The 21522-nt window shown below is 31.2% G+C and overlaps 3 protein-coding genes across 16 annotated transcripts; 1 reads left to right on the forward strand and 2 right to left on the reverse strand.

Moving 5' to 3' along the window:
* On the reverse strand, nucleotides 1-3136 carry LOC118448682 (tsukushi). Its single transcript, XM_035882210.2, has 6 exons — nucleotides 2873-3136; nucleotides 2462-2733; nucleotides 2103-2362; nucleotides 1692-1980; nucleotides 1361-1513; nucleotides 1-532 (listed from the first exon to the last, which is right to left on the reverse strand). The coding sequence occupies exons 1-6, from the start codon at nucleotides 3060-3062 to the stop codon at nucleotides 203-205; spliced, it is 1494 nt and encodes a 497-aa protein (XP_035738103.2). The 5' UTR covers nucleotides 3063-3136; the 3' UTR covers nucleotides 1-202.
* Nucleotides 3137-4290: 1154 nt separating this feature from the next.
* LOC118448776 (homeobox protein PKNOX2) lies at nucleotides 4291-16502 on the forward strand. 14 transcript variants are annotated; one of them, XM_035882480.2, is made up of 8 exons: nucleotides 4291-4745; nucleotides 7712-7826; nucleotides 10933-11336; nucleotides 11476-11676; nucleotides 11996-12287; nucleotides 12496-12627; nucleotides 12830-13026; nucleotides 13107-16502. In XM_035882480.2, the coding sequence occupies exons 3-8, from the start codon at nucleotides 11028-11030 to the stop codon at nucleotides 13425-13427; spliced, it is 1452 nt and encodes a 483-aa protein (XP_035738373.1). In that variant the 5' UTR covers nucleotides 4291-4745; nucleotides 7712-7826; nucleotides 10933-11027; the 3' UTR covers nucleotides 13428-16502. The 14 variants fall into 14 exon arrangements, with proteins under 14 accessions (XP_035738373.1, XP_035738372.1, XP_035738371.1 ...); XM_085655591.1 differs by lacking the exon at nucleotides 4291-4745 and adding an exon at nucleotides 7045-7352; XM_085655589.1 differs by lacking the exon at nucleotides 4291-4745 and adding an exon at nucleotides 7045-7341.
* A 318-nt stretch (nucleotides 16503-16820) lies between these two features.
* Nct (Nicastrin) lies at nucleotides 16821-21326 on the reverse strand. Its single transcript, XM_035882477.2, has 8 exons — nucleotides 21124-21326; nucleotides 20953-21051; nucleotides 20481-20818; nucleotides 20001-20388; nucleotides 19528-19924; nucleotides 19024-19460; nucleotides 18750-18942; nucleotides 16821-18668 (listed from the first exon to the last, which is right to left on the reverse strand). The coding sequence occupies exons 1-8, from the start codon at nucleotides 21176-21178 to the stop codon at nucleotides 18650-18652; spliced, it is 1926 nt and encodes a 641-aa protein (XP_035738370.2). The 5' UTR covers nucleotides 21179-21326; the 3' UTR covers nucleotides 16821-18649.
* Between the last annotated feature and the right edge of the window lie 196 nt (nucleotides 21327-21522).

A 21522-nucleotide genomic window follows, 5' to 3' on the forward strand; every position in this document is an offset into this window, starting at 1 on the left:
TATACACGTACAAAAAGTTTTTCAAAGAAAAATCTTACAAAAAAAAAGAAAGATGTTCAATGATCATACAACGATCAAATACTTAAGATATTTAAGAATAAATGAAATATTAATGTCTTAATGATATCAATGAACTACTAATCCGTATAAAATGTCTTCTTCGTCTAGACTAGATTCTAATCATACTAATTACTATAAATTCCTAAATGTCGTAATCATTTGATGTACGTTTGTAAAAGGCTCGGGAATATGTCGCTGCTCCTCGACTACTGCAAAGAATAAAGTGTCCTCGTTGATAGAGAATGATTATCGCAAGGCTGAGTAGGATAATAAACAATAAGCCGACTACAACCCCGATGTGTAAGACGCCAATTTTGCTGGAATGGGATTCGTATATGTCGAAACAATGCAATTTTTTATTCGCTAGGGACATAAGATTTTGCTTGGAATATTCCAGCGGACTATTGCACTTCAATTCGTTCACTTCTTCGCCCATCAATCTTTTTCCATGATGTGGTAGTAAAGAATTGATCTATATAACATAAAAAAGGATATTAGAAAAGGAGCGAGAGAGAGAGATAAAAAATATTTTTCTTATCATTTACTACGTTTATTTCGATAAATATCATTTCTGAAAAAATTAAAAAAAGAAAGAGGAAAAAAGATTAAAGAAATTCTTTTATTATCGTTACGTATTTCTGCTTTTAATTATGTTTTTTTCCCCTTTGTGATCCAATTTTTTCATGTCCACTTAAAAATGATATAACATAAAGATAATCGTATATTATTTGTATTAATATAATTGCATTATACTCGGTGTAACTTGTATTTAAAAAAACATGAAAAACTTCGAATATGAAATAAAAACTATTTAATTTTGTGACGATAAAAAGAAATAAAATTTAAAAAAGACAAATAAATATGTACGTGACTTCAACGTTATCTCAGTTATGTATAAGCGATGGACTTCATTTATCTTTGTATTTTCTCGATTTCAGTAGTCGTTGTTAAAACTAAACTGAAAAATTGCACATCGATCGTTTTTTTTTCTTTTGATAAATACGTAGAGAACGAATCCCTTTGCTTTTTATTTTCCTACTAAAAACGAGAAGCAATTAATCGTACCGATGAACGGAATAAGACTTGGCCGATGATCGAGTTAAGTTACGAAGGGATCATGGTGATCAGTCAGAGATGAAAGGGATGTTGTAATTTTTTTTTCTCGTTGCGAGAAAAAGAGAGAGAGAGAAGACAAACAGATAGACAGACAAATAGACAGACAGAGAAAGAGAGAGAGAGAGAGAGAGAGAGAGAGAGAGAGAGAGCACGCGTATGAACGGCCGTGATTGCCAGAACTTACCAGATATTGATTATTGCAATCGCAGCTCCATTCGTTGTTCATCAGATCCAATTCTTCAAGCCTGTCCCACCTTCCTACGAGTTGCGACGGTAAATAACGTAGGGCGTTATCCGATAAATCGAGGATCTTCAAAGGCGGCCACATAGCCATTTCCTTCGTAGAAAAAATAAAAACATAGAAAATGGAAATATTTGATTGATTAGTTAATGTAAAACTATATCTCCTAGTGATGTGGCATCATTAAATAAAGAAAATTATTATAATCAACCTTTTTCCAGCTAACTTTTAATATCTTCGATTTAATCATTGATTAATCATTATTCAGAATTACCTTCTTCAAGGCGTTCTCGTCAATCTTCTTCAACAACGGACAGTTCTGTATACGAAGAATTTCCAAACCTATTAATTTAGAAAAAGATTCACTACCAATTTCAATCAGATCTGGCATGCAACACAGATTTAATTCTTTCAGATTGGGCATCAGCGGGAATGCGTTCAATCGATTGATTATCTTTATTGGATTTTCGTCAAGACTTAAAATTTCTACTGCTGTTGCCCTTGCTAAAGCCTTTGGTATTTCATTGAATCTGTTGCCATTTAATACCAATTTCCTCAGGTATCTTTAATCACAAATTATAATTATAATAATAATAATGTTTTATATATATATATATATATATATATATATATATATGGAAGAACAATAATTATTTTAATGGTGACAATAAGAATGATGTCCTACCTGGGTTTATAGAATATATGTTTTGGTAATTCATCTAGATCACAGAAACTGATATCAAGTTCTTCCAAATACGGTAGACTATTTATGGCAAGAGTAGTATGACCTTCTACCATTTTCAATGGATTTCCATTAAGAATCAACACTTTAAGGGAAGGTACATGCTCGAAGAGATCCTGGTCTAAAGCGTGAAGCGCATTGTTAGCAAGATTTAATTTTGTCAGCTTCGATAACGGTTCGTAAGCTTCCGGCGAAAATCTGCCCTGAAATGTAACAACATAATGTAGATGGAAAGTAAAAAAAAAAGATAATAGGGTATATAAATTCGAAAAAAGGAAGAAAAAAAAGAAAAAATATATTACCTCAAAAACTTGAGGTTTTAAATTTTCCGTCGTGAGTTCATTATGACTCAGATCCAATTCGGTAAGATTAATAATCTTTTTGAAAGCGCTATTATCTATACGTATAATCTGATTTTGTCGAAGGATCAATTTCTCTATGACGACCGATGGAAAAGGCTTAATATGAACCAATTTATTTTTCCTAAATGAAATTTCCACGATCGGTTGTTTCGGCCATTGCGCATCCTCAAAGGTGTTGTTCAAATTTCGTTGAGTGCAGTTCACGAAATTCACTATTAAAACAAATGATTATTAATATAATGAATGATAAACATATACGTATACATATATAATTTAATTATGTACAAAGAAACATATATAATTTAATTATGTACAAAGAAAGAAAAATAAAAAAAATATGTAATGACATACAACCACAGGAGCATATTGTACACAAATTCTGAAGAGTTGTTGGCAGAATAACAGTCGTATTCAAATTTTGTTGAATTTCTGTTGAGTTGTTATAGTTGGAAGAAACAATATCAGTCAACTGTTTAAAATTCGATTGGCAATTAACGACGGAGAGGACGAAGATCGAAAATGGAAGCGTACGAAGATCCATGTTTTCGAAACGGCAAAAACGGAATCGTCAATCGGCGTACTATCTAATGAAACTGAGATGAAGTCTGGTTCTATCTGTTCGACTATTCTCTGATAACGAAGCAATGATAAGATACCGTTAAAGCATTACTCATCGGAGTGGCCAGGTGAGAAAAAGAAAGAGATAGAAATATAGATAGAGTGAACTTCCTTTATTTCGTTGATATTTCTGATTTTTTTTTCAAGTAGTATCGTACGTTTTTCGTATGATTTCTACGAATTCGTAGATCCTTAATCATTATAATCACTAATCTAAAAGCGTCATATTTTCATGGAAAGACCGTACCTTCAATTTTGATTTTTCGATCGAAGATTTCTTTTATTTGTGTGATTGCAAAATGTGTATCAACCCTTTTACTATGTTTCAAGTTAAGAATTAGAAAATATAATATATCGAATAAATACAATGTTTATTAAGCTTCTTATCTAATCTCGGTGCTCTATTTCATTTTATTTTATAACGATGTGTTACATTTCTGTACGATTATAATAAAAACATAAATGGAATTAATTGAAATTATCTTAAAAGAAATACGTAATTTAAGATGTTGATAATAAAGTTGAAATATAACTATGCGTATAACTTGACCATTGTATTATATTATAGGACAGATAACAAAGCCCTATAACGCAATGATGAACGATATTGATATCCTATTAAATTCAAAGAACATTTATTTACTACTTATTACTGAAAGTATACGTTTCAATAATTATTTCCACAATATTTTATCATTTTTCTATGATTTAAGAATAAATGATATAGGAATAAAGGATAATATAATAAAATATAATATAATATAATATAATATAATATAATATAATATAATATAATATAATATAATATAATATAATATAATATGCAATAAGAAGTAATCAAAGAAAAAAAAACAAAGAAAATTTATCGTAAAAGAACGGCAATGAAAGTTGTTCATATTTGGCGGCATTCGTTGCATGCTCGGTCGAGTCTGGTTAGAACTTAGCGTTCGTGGCGCCACCGGACGGAGCTCACATGTATTATGCGCGCTCCTCTTGCGAGGGACCTTTGCGAAAAGTATTGAATCGATGACGTCACAAAAGCCGAGAGACATGGTGGAGTAGAACGGTGGGGTGCACGACGGTCGCGTTGAAAAATGTCCGATTACTTTAATTTATCATCGAGGTGAACGCTGGTAAACAGACCGCGCTCGTATCGTCACGAGAGTAGATCTTTGAGCCGGTGTAGTATCGAATCTGAACGCTACTGTGTCGCCGTTTTAACACGTGGACAGAAAAAAGATAGGAAGAAAAGAAAAAATATATATATACACACACACATATATATATAATATATATATATATATATATATATATATATAAAAGAGGAACAAAAATCAAAGTAAGAAAGATAGAGATAGGGAGGGAGAAAAAAGAAAAAAGTGGTCATTCGTCAAAAAAACTTATGGAATCGAATCGGCGAGTACATTTTTGAAGGAAAAATAAACATAGAGAGAGATAGAGAGAGAGAGAGAGAGAGAGAAAAAGGAAGATTCAGTAACAGAGTTACGAACACGAAGAGTGAGATAGACGGAGAGGAAGAAGAGGATAAAACGGAAAGTGCAGCGTGACCCGTCCAAAGAACCAGCTTTGGGAGCCTGTGATCACGGTAAGCAAGGTAGGGAAAGAAAGAAAGAAAAAAAGAAGAGAGACAGAGAGAAAGAGAATTTGTCCGAAAAATATAGAGTGAACGAGACGAAGAATGCTAAATTAACGTGAATCTCGATGGATTCGTTTACGTGAAAAAAAAAACTAACGTAAGTAACGTATCATAAAATTACTGGTAATTTTTCTGAAACGATTTTCGTTGACTATTAACTTCGAGGCATTTACTTCTTCGTCACGGGCGCTCGTTAGTGCGCGCCTTTAGAGGTTAGGTTCGCTTTATTTCTCTTCCCTGGTGCTGCAGCACGCGCGCGGCTTAACACACATCGAGAGACTCATTTTTGTGTGCGCATTGCCGTGGCAAGTGAACGCCCATTTCTCGAGTCATAGTGGCCTCCGCTTGACAGAATCCGCGGATTGATGCGATCGATATCATCGCATTTACCCTCATCACATTTCAGTATGATGATAATTTGATAATTAAAATATTTTTTATTTCTTTATCTTTCGTTTATTATTAATCAATCGAAGAAAAAAAAATTGTTTAATATGATTGCATTCTATGTGAGAATAATTAACACCGCCACGCGGTTTTCGATATCAGGAGAGGAATGTAACGCAGCTGAGTCAGTCTAATCGTTTCTTCATTACATACACGCACGCATTCTTTAATTTTGTTGCTTTCTTATCTTTCCTAAGTTACGTCAACCTTTAGAAAGAAATTCATTAAATATATACATACATATATATATATATATATATATATATATAAACAAACCACTTATTACCTAATAACGTGCATATATGTATATATTGCATTAACTTCATAGCCGATTCGTTTTTTTTCCTAAAATCAATAATTTTTAAAAATATAATGACGAATATGAAGAAAAATAAATGTGTAAATATTGCTGAAAAATAAAAAAAGAAGAAAAAAGAGAGAAAAATATTTGAAAATAAATTTGAATTAATCAATATGTTTTTTCGTACGATATTAATAATATTTATTGAATTATTTATTCTGTCGATATTCTCTCTCTCTCTCACTCTCTCTTTCTCTCCCTCTCTCTCTTTCTCTCTCTTTCTCTGTCTCTTTCTCTCTCTCTTTCTCTCTCTCTCCCTCTCTCCTCCTATCCTTCTGTCTCTCTCTCGACATACATATATATAACTCGGCCGATTTATAAAAGATCAGATATCAAAGTATGGAACATTCGTGTCATGTGTGATACAATGCGAACAATTTAAAATACGTATATTTTATATTGCGAAATATCTTCGATTACGTCTATATTAATTGCTACATTTTGATGAGACCGAATGGTTTGAATCGTGCATTCATATATTATGTTTGCATGTATATGTATATATATATATGGATATGCTATATATATATATAACGAGATATTAAGAGACGGGCGTTAATATCGATGATAACATGCGCACATAGTGAGCTCGTATCGTGACGAGCGGTATTGTGCAGACAATCAGTGTAATGAACCGTTGTTGTGATTATCTATCTCTTCGTGGCGAAAGGAACGCCATAAGCTTCGAAAGAAGAAAGAGATAGAAAATAGAAAATGAATTATCTCAATTCGAAATAATTATATTAATACTCCATTAATATATATAATTGTATTAATAGTGTATTAATATATATGTATAATAATATGAATAATCCATTAATAAGTGTATGTGTCGTGTGCGTTCGTGCGGGTATTTGTTTATATCTACTTTTTATATATCTTCAATAATGTGTTCATAATTGAAATTATATTATATTTAACTATTTTATTTAATAACAAGTCGATATAATTTCCAACAGAAAAAATCCCCTAATAATCGATCAAATAGGAGTTTATTTTAAATATGAAACAATTCAACGAATTTATTAAATCGATTGAACCAATGTTAACAATCGTTAATCGATAACAACGAAGATCGATTCGTCGATGTCGAAGATTAGTGTTTTCTTTTTGTTTGTTTTTTTTTTCGGACCCGATCGGTTCTCTAGCTTATACGGTCCTGGTCATTCGCAGACAGTGGCGGCAGCAGCGTAGCGATAGCCCCCATAGTTTTTGTTACGCCCTCTTTTTTCATAAAAATTATCATTCTCTTATACAAAAGACAAATGAAAAAATAAATAATGAAAAGAAAGGAAAAAGAAAATGATCAGCAACGAGAGATTGTGGATTAGTGAAAAAAAGTAATAAATTTCATGGTGAATTTTTCATGCTTTGAACTAGCTATTTATCGAAAATACGCGGACTGACAGACGTCGTCGCGCGTCGTATGTCATGAAAGAGTGGGGATCAAAGGGTGAAGGGGAAGGGGTGTTAGGTAAAACATAAGGGTGAAAGAGAGAGATAGGTAGTGCTCGTTAGTCGAACGTGGGGCGTGTTATAACATTTACTCTCGTGCGCCTCTTTGTGTGTGTATATGTATGTGTGTATAGTATATAAACGATAGTAAACAACCAGTTGGTGAAACGCGTCGCAACGTTTGTGTTTTTCCCGCATTGCGTTTCCGTTGGCAATATAGTCAGTCAGACATCGTGTGTTCAAAAAAAAAACGTGAAGAAAAAACAGGGAGAAGAGTTTGGGGTACATTGAAAGCACGTGTTCGCTTAAAAGCATTTTCATCGATGTGTATAAAGATAAATTAATTCGTATTTTACAGTAGTATTTAATGGACATTAACAGCCATTTTGTTGACACTTTGCATTCCTTTTTCTTTATCTTTTTTTTTTTTTTTTTTTTTTTTTTTTTTTTTTTTTTTTTTTTTTTATTGTGTTGTATTGAAATCATAAGTGATATTAACATCATCTATTTTTTCAACGTATATAATAGGTATTAAATGTTAATGATATATATACATATAGTATTATTATAAAAAGTTTATATTATTATATTTATATATGTATATATTTCGATGAAAAGTTAATTTATTTAGTGATTTTGATTTCAATAACAGGAACTATGATTGGACTCTATAAGATTTCACAACATCGTCCTTGACTAAAACGCCATCCATCTGTTTCGCTTGCTACGGTGCACGTGAAGTAGAGTGGAAGGGAAAGCGAGAAGTAGTAAGAAGTTCTTTTCTTCTGATCTGACTTGAAATATTTTGATTTACGTACAAATAAGTGAATGTATAATATATATAAAAAAGAAAAAGAGAATCATTCGTTCTGATTTCTAGTAATTTAGTGTAGATAATCAAAATGGTAAACTTTACGCGCCATAATGCAGGATATAGAAGTTCGTGTTGTTCATTTTGTCTTGTCGTTTTTGAATTTCGCGCTTCTTTTTTTGTTCTCTGTTCGAAAAAAAGAAAAGAAAACAAATAAAGCACCATGAAAGATCAAAAAATTTCTGATCATGAAGGAGCATGATTAATATTAAAGTGAAATCATAATCTTAAATCAAGAGGATTTAAACGTGGATAAAAAGAGGTTATAATCCGCATTGCATTTTCTTACGTGATTAAAGTGGTTAATCTCGTGTATTTTTCATTATCGTAAATATTATGATAATAATAATTTCCAATAGAATTTTATTATATAATAACTTTTTATTTATTTCTTATTCAAATGATTTTTGTTATTTTATTTGTATAAATAAAACGAATAAAACATTAAAACGTACAAATTGACATTATCCAAAACTTTGTTTGTTTCGTTTTATTTAAACGTCTACAAATGTGTACTTACTCGAGAGAAACGTGACAAAATAAGAAAAAGAAGACGCCAAGCGGTCTGGCGAACCACTTGTGTGACTACTAGTATCTTCTTTTTTTTTTTTTTTTTTTTTTTTCCTCCAGTCAAAAAGTAAAGCTGACTTTTTATAAAATGATTTCTATTTATAAATCACTATCTGTATTTATTTGTAATATTTATTCTTCATCGAAAGTAAAATTAAATGTAATGTTCAAAAGTTAATAGAAGAATTAATACGAAAGTAAAAAACGTTTTGATATACCAAACGTCGATAAAAAAATACTTCTTTCTTGTTATTTTTTTTTCTTCGTTTCCTTTTTTTTTTTTTTTTTTTTTTTTTTGTCCGCTCGTTAGAATAACACAGGATACCGTGAGGTTTTGCCTTGTTTCTTAGTTGTGCATAAGAGTTGCATTAAAATACCTCGGACGCATTTGAAAAATTCGAATTGCAATATAATGCAACGAAGTTTTAAAAGAAGAAATAAGAGAAATTTGACTGTTATCATCTGTTAAGGAAAGAGAAAAAAAAGAAAAACGGAAAGAAAGAAATGGTTTACTGCATTTCGAAGAATGACAAAAGAGAAAAGATAGATAGAGAGAGAAAGAGAGGATAGAAAATGGCGGACGATATAAATTTCATAAAAGTCACGTGGAAACAATCCGTGCCCTTACGTTTTCACCGTCAGCGATAATATTTTTAAATGAAAACCACAGCGTGGCGACAGCGGGGACGATAAATATTGGTGCTTTAACGGAAAGAATCGTGTGGTCTCATGAGAGTTATAGGAAAGGGGCAGAGGTAGGGGGAAGAAAGAAGCGCCACTTGCAAGTAATGGCGCGTCCCCCGTCCTCCTACTATCCTGCGCTTTCGACACCTCACCACCGCGTGTACCTTCTCCTATTCCCAATCACAGATGCGAATCTTTTCTTTTCATTTTCTTTTCTTCTCTTTTTTTTTTTTTTTTTTTGACGACATTATGCCACATCTCATCTTTTTCTTCTGTTTTTCCTCTTTTCTTCTTTTTTTTCTTAATTTTTTTTTTCATTTTTCTTTTCTCATCCTTTTTCTCTCATTTTTTAGTATCTCACAAAATTATTTTTTAATTGTCCTACGACTGGTATGCGCTTTGAAATGTAAATGAAAGTTCCCACGCTAAGCAAATTAGATTGGCACTTCGGTAGCTGCTCCCCTTCTCCTCCATCTCTTTCTTCTCCATATCACGTGCAAAGAACTTAAGTAAAGCATTTTCGCGAAGATGATGTCAATTCTTCCCTTCTATATCTTTTTCTTTCTTTCAATCGAAATCACAAAGAATTCATTAACGATACGATAATGTTTAACGGATTTCCTTGAACTTTTCGTTATTTGATAACGGATTATTTAATGATGATAAAAGCGTTACAAAATATACAAAACGTAGATTATACATTATATAAATTATAACATAATGATACGATAATATTTATATATATATATATATATTTATATATATATATATATATATTTATATATATATATACATATATATATATAATAATATAATATAGTAATATAATAATTTTTATAAATATTATTAAAATATGTGCAATATTTATAAATAACAGATAATAGATTGAAAAAAGAAGAGCATCGTTCGTTCAAAAGGATATTTTAACTCAATCAGAATTCCAATATCCAATCTGCAAAGTTGAAAGGATTGAGGTATTTTTGTGAGCGTCTTTTTGGCTCTTGCCTTTAGAGGTCCAGCGTTATCGATGCCGCAGTACTTTATTTATTCATGCCGAAACGTTGTCTACAATGGGGTTGAAGGAATTTCAGGAAAATTCAAAAGGGACGTTCGGAATGAAAGCCTTCGGAGCCCTGGGTGTTGGTGGCAGTGGTACTGATGGTGCTGAAGCCGTCTAATGATGACATTTAAATGCAGTGCCGCATCGTTCGGTTCTTCGTACCACGACGACCTCTCTCTCTCTTTCTCTCTCTCTCTCTCTCTCTCTCTCTCTCTCTCTCTCTCCCTCTCCCTCCCTCCCTCCCTCTCGCTCTCTTTCTTTCTCTCTTTTTCACGCACATGCACGTACACTTGTCTTTCTATCTACTATTCTACCACTTCTTCTCCACCTACCTTCTTCACCTCCAACCACCTTTTCTACCACCAGCCGCTTCTTCTACTTTTGCACGAAGGATCGTGCGAGTTCATGTCGCACTCAAATTAACGATCCTCCTTCAATTTTCCTTTCTCCCCTTACTTAGACTGATTAAATGTGTATTAAGGAGTTTAATACATACAACATGAATATTCTATCTTATTGATATATTTTCTCATATTTTCTTAACGTAATATTTATTACATTAACATTATTATTTTTCGTTAAATAAAATAATAATTATTATATATATATAATATTATTGTAAAGAAAAAACAATGATTTATATATTATTAAATTTTTTTTTAAATAATAAATTTTTTTTCTTTTCTAGCATGTGAGATAGTCTCTGACACGAAATAAACTCTCTATAAATTATATTTGAGTGGATCAAAACAAGGATGGAGAGTATTAGGAAGGAATGATAGAATGCAAGAGGGTAGCACCGCCGTGGCGCTAGCGATGGTGACTCCTGGTTATGATCAGGACCCTGCGAGTGGGGTTGCCGATTATACGACTCATCAGGATCAGGCCCAATTTGAAGCAGACAAGAGGGCTGTATATAAGCATCCCCTATTCCCACTTCTCGCGTTACTTTTTGAAAGATGCGAACAAGCGACTCAGAGTTCGGACAACTCGACGTCCGAGAGTTTCAACATGGACATACAAGCTTTTGTTCAACATCAAGAAAGAGATCGAAAACCTTTCCTAATCAATGACCCAGAAATTGATGGTTTGGTAAGTTTAAAAGGAAAAAAAGAAACAAAAATAACAAAAGACATTTAACGACTTTTACATATCTCGATATATTCGCTATTGAAATAAAAGAGCGACTGATTAACGAATTTCTTTTGTTTTCACATATACGCGATTGTAGATGATCAAGGCGATACAAGTGCTGCGAATTCATCTCCTGGAATTGGAAAAGGTACAGGAGTTGTGCAAAGACTTCTGCAACAGATACATAACGTGCCTGAAAGGCAAGATGCAGAGCGAAAATTTGTTACGCAGCGACTACAGTCACCATGGACACGACATGGGTCCGTCCAGTGGCAGCAATGGCAGCAGTCCATTGCAGGTTAGATGTTTTCACTATGCTCAGGGCACCCTGGCCTGTTCCCTTACCTTAGTAGATATCCTTACAATCAGGGGTGTACGAGTATTAATAAAGTATGTCCTACTTCTCGTAGATTTAAAGAAATAATTTCTAAATACAATTTATTAATCGAAAAAAAGAAAATAAAATTTATAATTCATGTAAAAACTAGTTTCTATCTAAATACGTATATTCTACGTATTATTTACCATTAAATATTAAATAATACTCGTACATTCCTTAAAATATAATAGAACCCCGCCCTGCTCTCTGACGGCTAGTTGCGACATATATTTGCCAGGTGCTGTCATCTACAGGCAATGATGTTGAGTCGGGAACTAACGGATTCAGAGTAAGCAGAGGGGATCTGCTATTGGAAAACGTTGGTGCAAATCAAGTGGCCGTACAAGAGGATGTTGGAAACGATAGACCTTCCTCGGTTCGATCGACGTCTACCAATCAATGTTCTGTCAGATCTAACAGCCAGGATCATGATGAACCAGTATCACCCTCTACAGTACATGGAAGTACACCACTTTCTCAGATTGGCGCTCATCCTTGCACTCCTGTTAATGATATGTATCTTGGTCAAGGTTAGTAAAGGAATTCATTTTTATGTTTTCTAATATATCACGAATAAATAAAATTGTATTTCATCTTTATGACTGTCGCCCAGATTAAATTATTTATTGAGGTTTTTTTATTTATAGTTTATGTATTAAGGATCATAATATGTAATAGTTAGTTTCCAAAGAAGTCCTAAATTGTTGAGAAAAACAAGTTATAAATTCACGTTTATAGATGATATCGACTATGTAAATACTGCTGACAGAATATATTTAGAAGAAGTTGGATACTGGGGTCTTCTAGCACTACAAGAACGGGAAACCGAATATGTGGATGTTGGAGATGCTAATGATGAAAAGTATTTTGGTTAGACATTACATATTTTGAGTTTTTTAATACTCGGTTGTCAAAGATTCTAATAAGTTAATACCTTCCAATTAAATATGAAGGATTTTTTCATACTGATAACTGATATCAAATAAAAATTGGGCACAATACTATTAATATATTTATTATTATAAGATCCTTAATTCATTTTCTATATGTCGCAACAATCAATCGTTTTTAGATATTACTGTTGCAGGATCCCCTTCTCCAGCTCCAAGCGAAGATGAAGAAGAATGTGGCACTGGTACTGTTACCTCAAATCATGGTAGTATTCACGGTAGTAATCATGGAAATGTTAAAAAGGGGAGACAGAAGCGTGGTGTTCTACCTAAACAAGCGACTAGTATCATGCGAACATGGCTCTTTGCACATATAGTTGTAAGTTAATAGTTTTATAATTATTTAATATTGATACGATAATGGTAAGAAGATATTATAACAACAAACTTTTCTTGCAGCATCCTTACCCTACGGAAGATGAGAAGCGACAAATCGCGAGTCAGACAAATCTAACATTGCTTCAAGTTAATAACTGGTTTATAAATGCGCGCAGACGAATCTTACAACCTATGCTCGATGGTGCTGGTGCTGAAGCGGTATCTCGTGTAGGAAAACGTCATAAGGTGTCCAAGCATGCGGTTCAGCAACAACAAATTCAACAGCAACAAGCTGGCTGGCAATCCGAAGAATCGGGAAGTGATTCGGGTTCTAGCGATGGTGAAGGAGGTGCCGATAGATCAAAAGACGGTAACGATAGCGATGAAGATGATCTTCACTGACCTCTGTCGATCACTGAAACGTCAACCTCTTTAAGGTACCTTCAAATCCAGTTGCTTATTACAGTATTAAGGTATTCGAGGATAGATTTCGCTTTAACTGTTAAATACGTAATCATTCTCGCGGCAACCAAGGGTACATGAGTAGAGGTTATCACGCTCTCTTATCTAGCGATGTTTCTGGTCTGGCTTCCTTTATATTAAAACAAAATTCTCGTCTCTAATTAATCTCCACTCATTACCCAAAAAATAATATTTCAAAAAGAAATACGAAAATCTATGTTCCCTAAGTACTGGAAAGAAATCAAGGTCTTCGATATGTAACTTAATTAGAGATACGATTGCGTTTACGAGAAAAGATATAAAATTTATTTACCGATGATATATCTTCAGTTTGGTAAATTAGTAATAAGAATTAAATTATTCTTAGCACTTTTATGGATTACCGATGTTTATTACTAGAGTCGTTCGAGTTATGACACTATCGTATCTGCAGAAAATATAATTAGTACTTCCACAGTTCAATATTTTTTTACAATTTATCATAAAAACTTTCTTTAGTCTACTACCAATAAAAATGTTATTTGAAAGTATCTGCACTGTTTAATTTACACCAAAAAGAGAAATGCAGACAATAGAAATGCTACATATAATAATGATATTAAAATCTGTATATATCATATAATTTTGTTATTTACTGTAATTTCAATTACAATCATCTAATTTCACTAAGAATATCTTCGGAGATGCGAAACATGCCATAATATACTAGCGTTTTTATATTTTTATACAAAAGAAATTGCTTTCTAAAAAGGTATATTCTTTGTAAAGTTACAATAACTTAAATTTTATCATGTTTTTCTAATCTACATGTGATAATGAGAAAATAATAAAAGAAGGACAGTGTCTGGAAGAGTAACCAATATTTAATTTCTTTCACCTGTATTTTAATATGACTTAGCTTTGTAAAGAAAGCTAGTAAATTTAACTAAACAGTCGAATTGATTAAATTAAATGTTGAATTTCTTTCTGTATACGACATCCACTAGTCTTGTATTTGCCGCAGACTCAATTGTTTCACTTGTGCAGATATAATTAAAAAAAGTTTTATATATATACATATATATATATATATATATATATATATATATATATATATATATATATATATATATATAACTGTAGATTTATAATCATTGTTTTCTGTGCCATCAAGGAGCGTGGTAACTTCCACAATCTTTATTCAGCTCTGCAGTGTCGTGACATAGCAAAGTGCTGTCCCTCCAAGTTAACAATAATAATTGTAATAACAATAACGAAAATGATGAGGATAGTAATAATACTAATAATAATACAACTATTAGTAACACGATGATAATATAATAATACTTTAAATATATGATGATTATATTTTTAAACTCTAAGTGTCGTCTCTGTGCAAGTACCGTAATTTATAAGACGGTATTACTGTACATATGAATATGAAACTGTTACTAAGATACAAAACTGAAGAAAAATTATTACTATCTAAAAGAAAAATGGAACTTTCCTTTTAAATTGACAAAGTCTAGCGAACGACGACACCCACATGCCATTTATAGAATATAAGTATTTGTACTTTTGCTGTCTACACATGATCATTACGTTTTACAAGTATTTATATTTACTGGATACAGAGTGTTGGAAATTTAGTTAAATATTCTATGTGAAAAAAAATAAAAACAATAGAATTCCTATTAGATTGAGTTGCGTCGATTAGAAATATTTAAAATAATTTTTGTTACAAATTTTGAAGGTGTTTCTTTCATAATGTACAAGAAACATTATACTTATTCCATGTAATCTCTTCTGATGTTCCGTCCATCACTTTGTACATTTACAGATACATTTTCTTCCTGGATAATTTAAAAAAAAAAAGAAAAAAAGAAAAAGAAAAAAAGAAATAAAAATGAAAGAAAACCAGCAGACATATGTAACACAATAAAATTCTCTCGTAAAAAGGATATTACAATGAAATTTAGAATTTTTGTTTAGGATTATCTACATCTTTGAATAGTTCAATGTATAGTACATATTTCAGTTTCTTCTTTTATAAGTTTGTATCTCACAGCTTACATATAATCACACTAGTCAGTTTGAGTCTAAGAAGAAAACAAAGTTCTCAAAACAATAATATTGAACTATCACTTGTATACAGTAAAGTTACATAAACCTAAAGTCTTGAGTACTTCCTTATGCTTTAATGTACATAGTAGATTTACAGAGTGCTTCCATTAGTAATTTATAAATTATCCTTCAGTGTATTTACAAACGTGTATTTGAAGAGATTAAATGTAAGATTTTGACTAACTTCAATTGAAAATTTTGTCCAATGTATTATTGTAAACTGAGATATGCAAAAACAGATGTGCTGACATTATTGTACAATTAAAGTTCAGTAAAACGCTATTATCAGTTGAAGACAGCTGACAGTATAGCTCCATATGTGTGGTAGTAAAAGAAATTAATATAATATAATTACAAAAATGGAAATTTGTAAAGGTGGTGTATGAATGAATGAACGGTGGTTTAACTAGAAATACATGTACTATTTGATAAATGATGTATGCTTAAATTTTCAAAACATCTGTTCCCTTGTAGCTTCATCGAAATTCTTTGCAAATTTTTAAGGGCACAAATGCTACCTAGTTATGCCGCTGTTTCTAAATGACAGCAATAATACATGCTCTTGGCAGCATGAGAGACTAAGAGAATCATTGCTTTAATATGTAACATAAACTACCTGGTACGGAACTATACTGTTTTTAAATGATTAGAATTCAGATAATGTTAGATTAAGAGGTAGGTTATAAGGCTGAACCACGTATACGTATGTGCTGCGGCACCAGACGACTGTGATAACTCGGTGGGCGGTGCCCAGCCTCCTACTTCATACTTGTATACTAAAAGCTATGAAATACTTATAAAAAACAAGTGGGAAAAACTTAATGATTTTGAGGAGGTTGAACGTGTGTCGTAAACGTGCGCGTTAAATGAAAAAAAAAAAAAAACAAAAAAAAAACAAAAAAAAACTAAAAATAGTCCATATGCACATGAATAAAGTAATTTTGTATGCACTTGGCATGTTTTTATTATATCTAAATAATTCGTCCTCGATATACTTGTGCGTAGAAAAGAAAATTTCTACATGTGCATATGAACTGAACGAGTAGGCCTCATCACGTCTCTGCACGTTAATTATCATGTAATGTGCGAGTCCTACGTGTGAATTACATTAAGTAAGATAGGAATGGACCAGAAACACATTGTAATCTGAAACGTTCTTTATTTTGAAATGAATATGAAGTTTAGTTGTGGTTTTTAATATCATTTTTATTTGTTAATGTTAAAGAAATTTTGTTACTCTTTTTGTTGCTTTGAATTATGAGATTATATTAATTTGTTATTTTACTTTGAATTGGTGAATGTATTCACTTAAAAAAAGCAAGTTCTTTAGCATGTTACTACAATTGTATCTTTTATTAAAATTTTATAAAAGAAAAAAATTTTGTTTGTAAATTTTAAGGAATAATTGTCATTGATAGAACACCCAGTTATATTTATTTGGCTGAAGTTAATCCATAAAGAAAAATTGAAAATAATTGGTCCATTCCTAACTTCCGCCAAATTTTTAAGACATAAACTACACGTATTACATACTTAAAATGCGTATTAAAAAGCATAATTAAATAAAACAAATACTTCTCTCTCATGTACATCAAGGCCCTGTTAAATAAGTTGTTTATTGATAATAAATGCCATCACGCTTGCAATACAAATTTTCCATCTTTATCATACTGATAAGTCACTGGTCATATTGTTACTATTAATATACAGCATTTTGTAAAACAAATATAAGATCCTGCTACATATTTTAGTGTAGTAACTAAAAACTATATATTGTAGCAATTAAGAAAATTTATGCTCAAGTTTTGTGTTTTACATTTGGCTTTCACAGTTTATGCCAAGAAAATGAGCATAAGATATACTTGAAATAATATTAATCATGCATAAATTTTGTTCTTATAATTGTCTGTCTACTTTTTCACCCTATACATTCTGTGTACATATTATTCCATTTCTTGGATTATAATTAGGAAATACAATCAATAAGAAAACTTATGCCATATAGGTATCAACTAATTTTTTTAAAGTGGTGTTATCATTGCTAATTTTTATTTAGTTTTAATATTATACTATAAAATATTTGATTTTTCGTTTAGTAAAATCAGTTTGGGCACTCCAAAAATGTAGTATACGTTCTTATATAACGCTATTTAAATGACTGTCTTTATAATTTTTTTTCTTCTATGTAAAAAATACATTATTCTATTCAATTCTGAGTTTTATAAATATTTAAATTGTACTACATGAACAGAAGGTATTGTACAGACCTTTCGTCAACTATGCACTCGCTATATAAAGAATGTAAAATTTCATTTACAACATAAACGAAATGTATAAAGGAAAGTAATTGGTGAACTTACTATAAAAAATATATAGTATCATACACAGTAATACACTATCAAATATATTAAATAAAAAAACAATAAATATATCTTATTAGAAATCTTCATTATTCATTCAATTAGAAATACGTTGTTACCGAGTGCTAATAAGTAAATAGATTAATTTTTAGTTTTTAAGCTATTAACAAAAATCTGTAAGCAGGATATGACAAAAATGGTTAATCATTATAAATATGACGATAATATATCACGACAGTGTCTTTCGTCAAAGTAGTTCGTTGACTAACAATAAAAGTAAGAGCGACACTTATAACTTGTTGGCAAATGTTGAATAATTTTCATAAAAATATCTTTTTTCAAGTATGAACGCTTCGATTAAAATTCTACCATGAATTATATTCTTCAGCCTGACTGTTTGAATTATTCTGAAAATCTAAATTTAATATTATAGCTTAAAGAAGTGAATATTTCTTAAAACATTTCACGCTAAATCATACATGCACTCTCACTGTAAACACATCATACATTCCACATTATCTTATTATAATATTTCAAGAGAAATAGTTTCTTTCTAGTGAGGTGAGACCCAAATTTTGATACCGACATAGAAAAATTGTCCGAGGGCGTACCACACATGTATATTTAAAGGCTTGTTACGGGAACATCATTTCTTCGATGATCCAACCTGGTCATTGATATGTGGTCCGCAGCGTATCCCTAGCAATCTACGGCTCGTCTGTAAAATGAAACTTTGTGATTATTATCTTAAAAATCGCATTTCCTTTTTTCTTTCTTTTAAGTTAAGATATATTTTCACCTGGAATTAAATAATATATCAGCCTTGGAATTAATAAACCACACTAAGATAAAAGATGTACTAGTTACTATACTGCCAAGAATCATACTAAGATGTTCTGTTGCTGCTGAAGGTTTCAAAAACATTCTTACGCTTAGCATTTGCCATATTGATTCTGTCCATGTTGAAAAGATGCCTGACTTCATATCATAATCTGTATTAAATAGAGTAATATATAATTATTATATTATCATTAGATTTACTTCAATAAATTAATAATAATAAAAGTACATACCACTGATGGTGAATGCTGGGCTTAAAGCTATACTGTAATTTACAGTCGAATTTATACATATTCCAGTTAAATTATATCCACCCATCCATGCAAGATGATGATCATAACATGCAGATTCATTCATATCTGACATGTTTTTACCGGTTAAGAAAGCAAGAAGTTGACCAGTTAAAATTGTAACAGTATTAGGTACCCTGTGTACACTGACATATAATGGTAAAACTTGATCTGCTAATTTTGTTCCTGGAGAGGATGCTGCATGAAATAAGTTACATTTTGCACTTTCTAGATAACAGGATAACATCTCTGAGATAAGATTTTCAACCCAAGTTAAATCTCCAGGATGAGTTCGATGGTAACCTGAAATGTTATTGTGTAGAACCTCTGCCAAAGTAACGGCTACTTTTGTTAAACTTGAAGCAAGACTGCTCATAGATCTAAGATAAAAAAAAAGGAATTATTATAAAATTATATACTTCTATATCTTATTATAATTTATAATACCTATTGAAATGAAGAGTTTTGGCATTGTCTAAAATGCTGTTATAATATTTATTAATAAAGTGATTGGGATGATTAGCTATAACGATTGTAGTAAGACTTGGTTTTGTTTCCAGAAAGCTTTGTACAGATGTAGGTGGGACACTATCATTTAATACTTGGGCTTGTAAATCTTCAGTTAACTGGCTTATTATTTGATCATTATCATTGTTGCTAATATGCAAAAATAAATTTCCTTCGTCTAGTTGACTAAGTTCAATTACTTTTACAATGTCATTGAGTTTTAAATTAACTCCACCGAGTGCATTGAAGTTACCCTCTTTTAAATCATATACTAATCGACTGGAACCTATATAGTCGAAAACTTCTCCATTAAGAAGAGTAAAAACAACATTTGTTCCTGGAACAATTAATTATGTAAATTTTATTTCTTTGTTAAATGATTACATATCAAGATTATGGGAGAAATAATTTACCTTTTACAACTGGATTTAAAGATTTTAAGTAAGCTGCAGTAGCTAATAATGTAACCATGCCTGTTACTGTACTTCGAGCTCCAGGAGATATTCCATCAAACAAAGAAGATGCATCTATTCTAGCTGTTACCATAATTACAGAATTTGAATCCGTTTTTAGTGGTGCTAATGGCCAATGTATATTTCTATCTCCAAGTGGATCACAGAACAGTGTTGGATTGATATTTAAATAAAAATCACTACGTTTTATACATGATTCAGAGTTAATAGCCGCAAACATAAAAGATTTCATCTCTAATGCACATAAAGATCGGTCATTTTGATTTTCAAGATCATGAGCATTATGAGTCCAAAAACAAGACTTTATAGCTTCCAAAAGTGTTTGATTCTGTAATTATAAAAAATTACTATTATCATATATAATATGTATAATAGTATAATTATAATTACAATCCATTTATATATATATAAATTTATAACCTCCATGTAGAACATAGGAAATGGCCAGTCTTCCAATAGAATGGATGATCCATAAGGATTCCATGGATATTTCTCATTACATTTTTTATAACTTGAATATCTGTTTGGACATGTATCTTCAGGCGAATAAAAATCTGGATACTCTTGACTAATATTCCTTGCCAATAGAATGCCATTGATGTTATTAGTATTTTTCAAACGTATAAGAATTTTTCTTGTAAACATAGAAAATGATACAACTGCGGTATATGGACCTGCGGTTGCATTTGTTTCTAGCCATCTGACATCATCTTCATGCTCCACTAAATGTATTACTCCAACACTACCAGATCTACTTGCTACAACAGACGAAAGTAACTAATATTAAACATCTTAGAGAAAACGCTCTTCAAAAATTTTAATTTTGTAAATATTTATGATGATAAATATATGAAATAAAATATGTAAGGATTTAACATAATAGAACACTTACAAGAACAACCAAACTGATGTGTTCCATTGTGTCTTCGAAAACAAGCAGCAGCTCCATCGATTGACATATAAATCATATCCTTTATTCTTTTGGCAGTAACTGCAATTAAGAATTTTATTAAAAAATTATCTTTTGCAAAATACATACTATATATAAAAAAATATTGCATACCGAAATTTATTATTACTAATAAAAGAAGATATTTCCATGTTATAAGTTTTGCCATTATTATCACTGATCACGTTAAACGTCAAAGTAAAAAATTCTGAGAGAATAAAGAAATAGAGGTTATGAAGGATACATCATTTAACACAGATAGTAGAAAGAAAGTACTGACTCGACGAACTTCAAACTTTACTAAAATTGAAATATGTACGTACAATGGCACTCTTGAATATCTCTAGATACGTTCCTGAGAATTCTATGCATTCGATTAATTCGCCACCTATTGGAGAAATCGTGATACTAATTACTGAGAACTATCAACAACTCAATAAAGTGTCTCACAGTTTATTTTACAAACTAGACAAAGAAAACATTGTTTATCTTATCTGATATATAATACGAATT

The sequence above is a fragment of the Vespa mandarinia genome, chromosome 3 (genome assembly GCF_050613455.1).
Source record: "Vespa mandarinia isolate Hongniang chromosome 3, ASM5061345v1, whole genome shotgun sequence".
NCBI lineage: Eukaryota > Metazoa > Arthropoda > Insecta > Hymenoptera > Vespidae > Vespa > Vespa mandarinia.

Excerpts from the sequence above, each read along its gene's own strand:
- Nct (XM_035882477.2), bottom strand. The coding sequence starts at position 21,178 with ATGGCAAAACTTATAACATGGAAATATCTTCTTTTATTAGTAATAATA. Across the intron at positions 21,052-21,123 it reads ATTAGTAATAATAAATTTCG|TTACTGCCAAAAGAATAAAG; the intron begins GTATGCAATATT and ends TCTTAATTGCAG. Across the intron at positions 20,389-20,480 it reads TTCCTATGTTCTACATGGAG|AATCAAACACTTTTGGAAGC; the intron begins GTTATAAATTTA and ends TTATAATTACAG.
- LOC118448682 (XM_035882210.2), bottom strand. The coding sequence starts at position 3,062 with ATGGATCTTCGTACGCTTCCATTTTCGATCTTCGTCCTCTCCGTCGTT. Across the intron at positions 2,363-2,461 it reads TAAAACCTCAAGTTTTTGAG|GGCAGATTTTCGCCGGAAGC; the intron begins GTAATATATTTT and ends GTTACATTTCAG. Across the intron at positions 1,981-2,102 it reads CATATATTCTATAAACCCAG|ATACCTGAGGAAATTGGTAT; the intron begins GTAGGACATCAT and ends TTGTGATTAAAG.
- LOC118448776 (XM_035882479.2), top strand. The coding sequence starts at position 11,028 with ATGCAAGAGGGTAGCACCGCCGTGGCGCTAGCGATGGTGACTCCTGGT. Across the intron at positions 12,288-12,495 it reads TGATATGTATCTTGGTCAAG|ATGATATCGACTATGTAAAT; the intron begins GTTAGTAAAGGA and ends TCACGTTTATAG. Across the intron at positions 13,027-13,106 it reads GGCTCTTTGCACATATAGTT|CATCCTTACCCTACGGAAGA; the intron begins GTAAGTTAATAG and ends CTTTTCTTGCAG.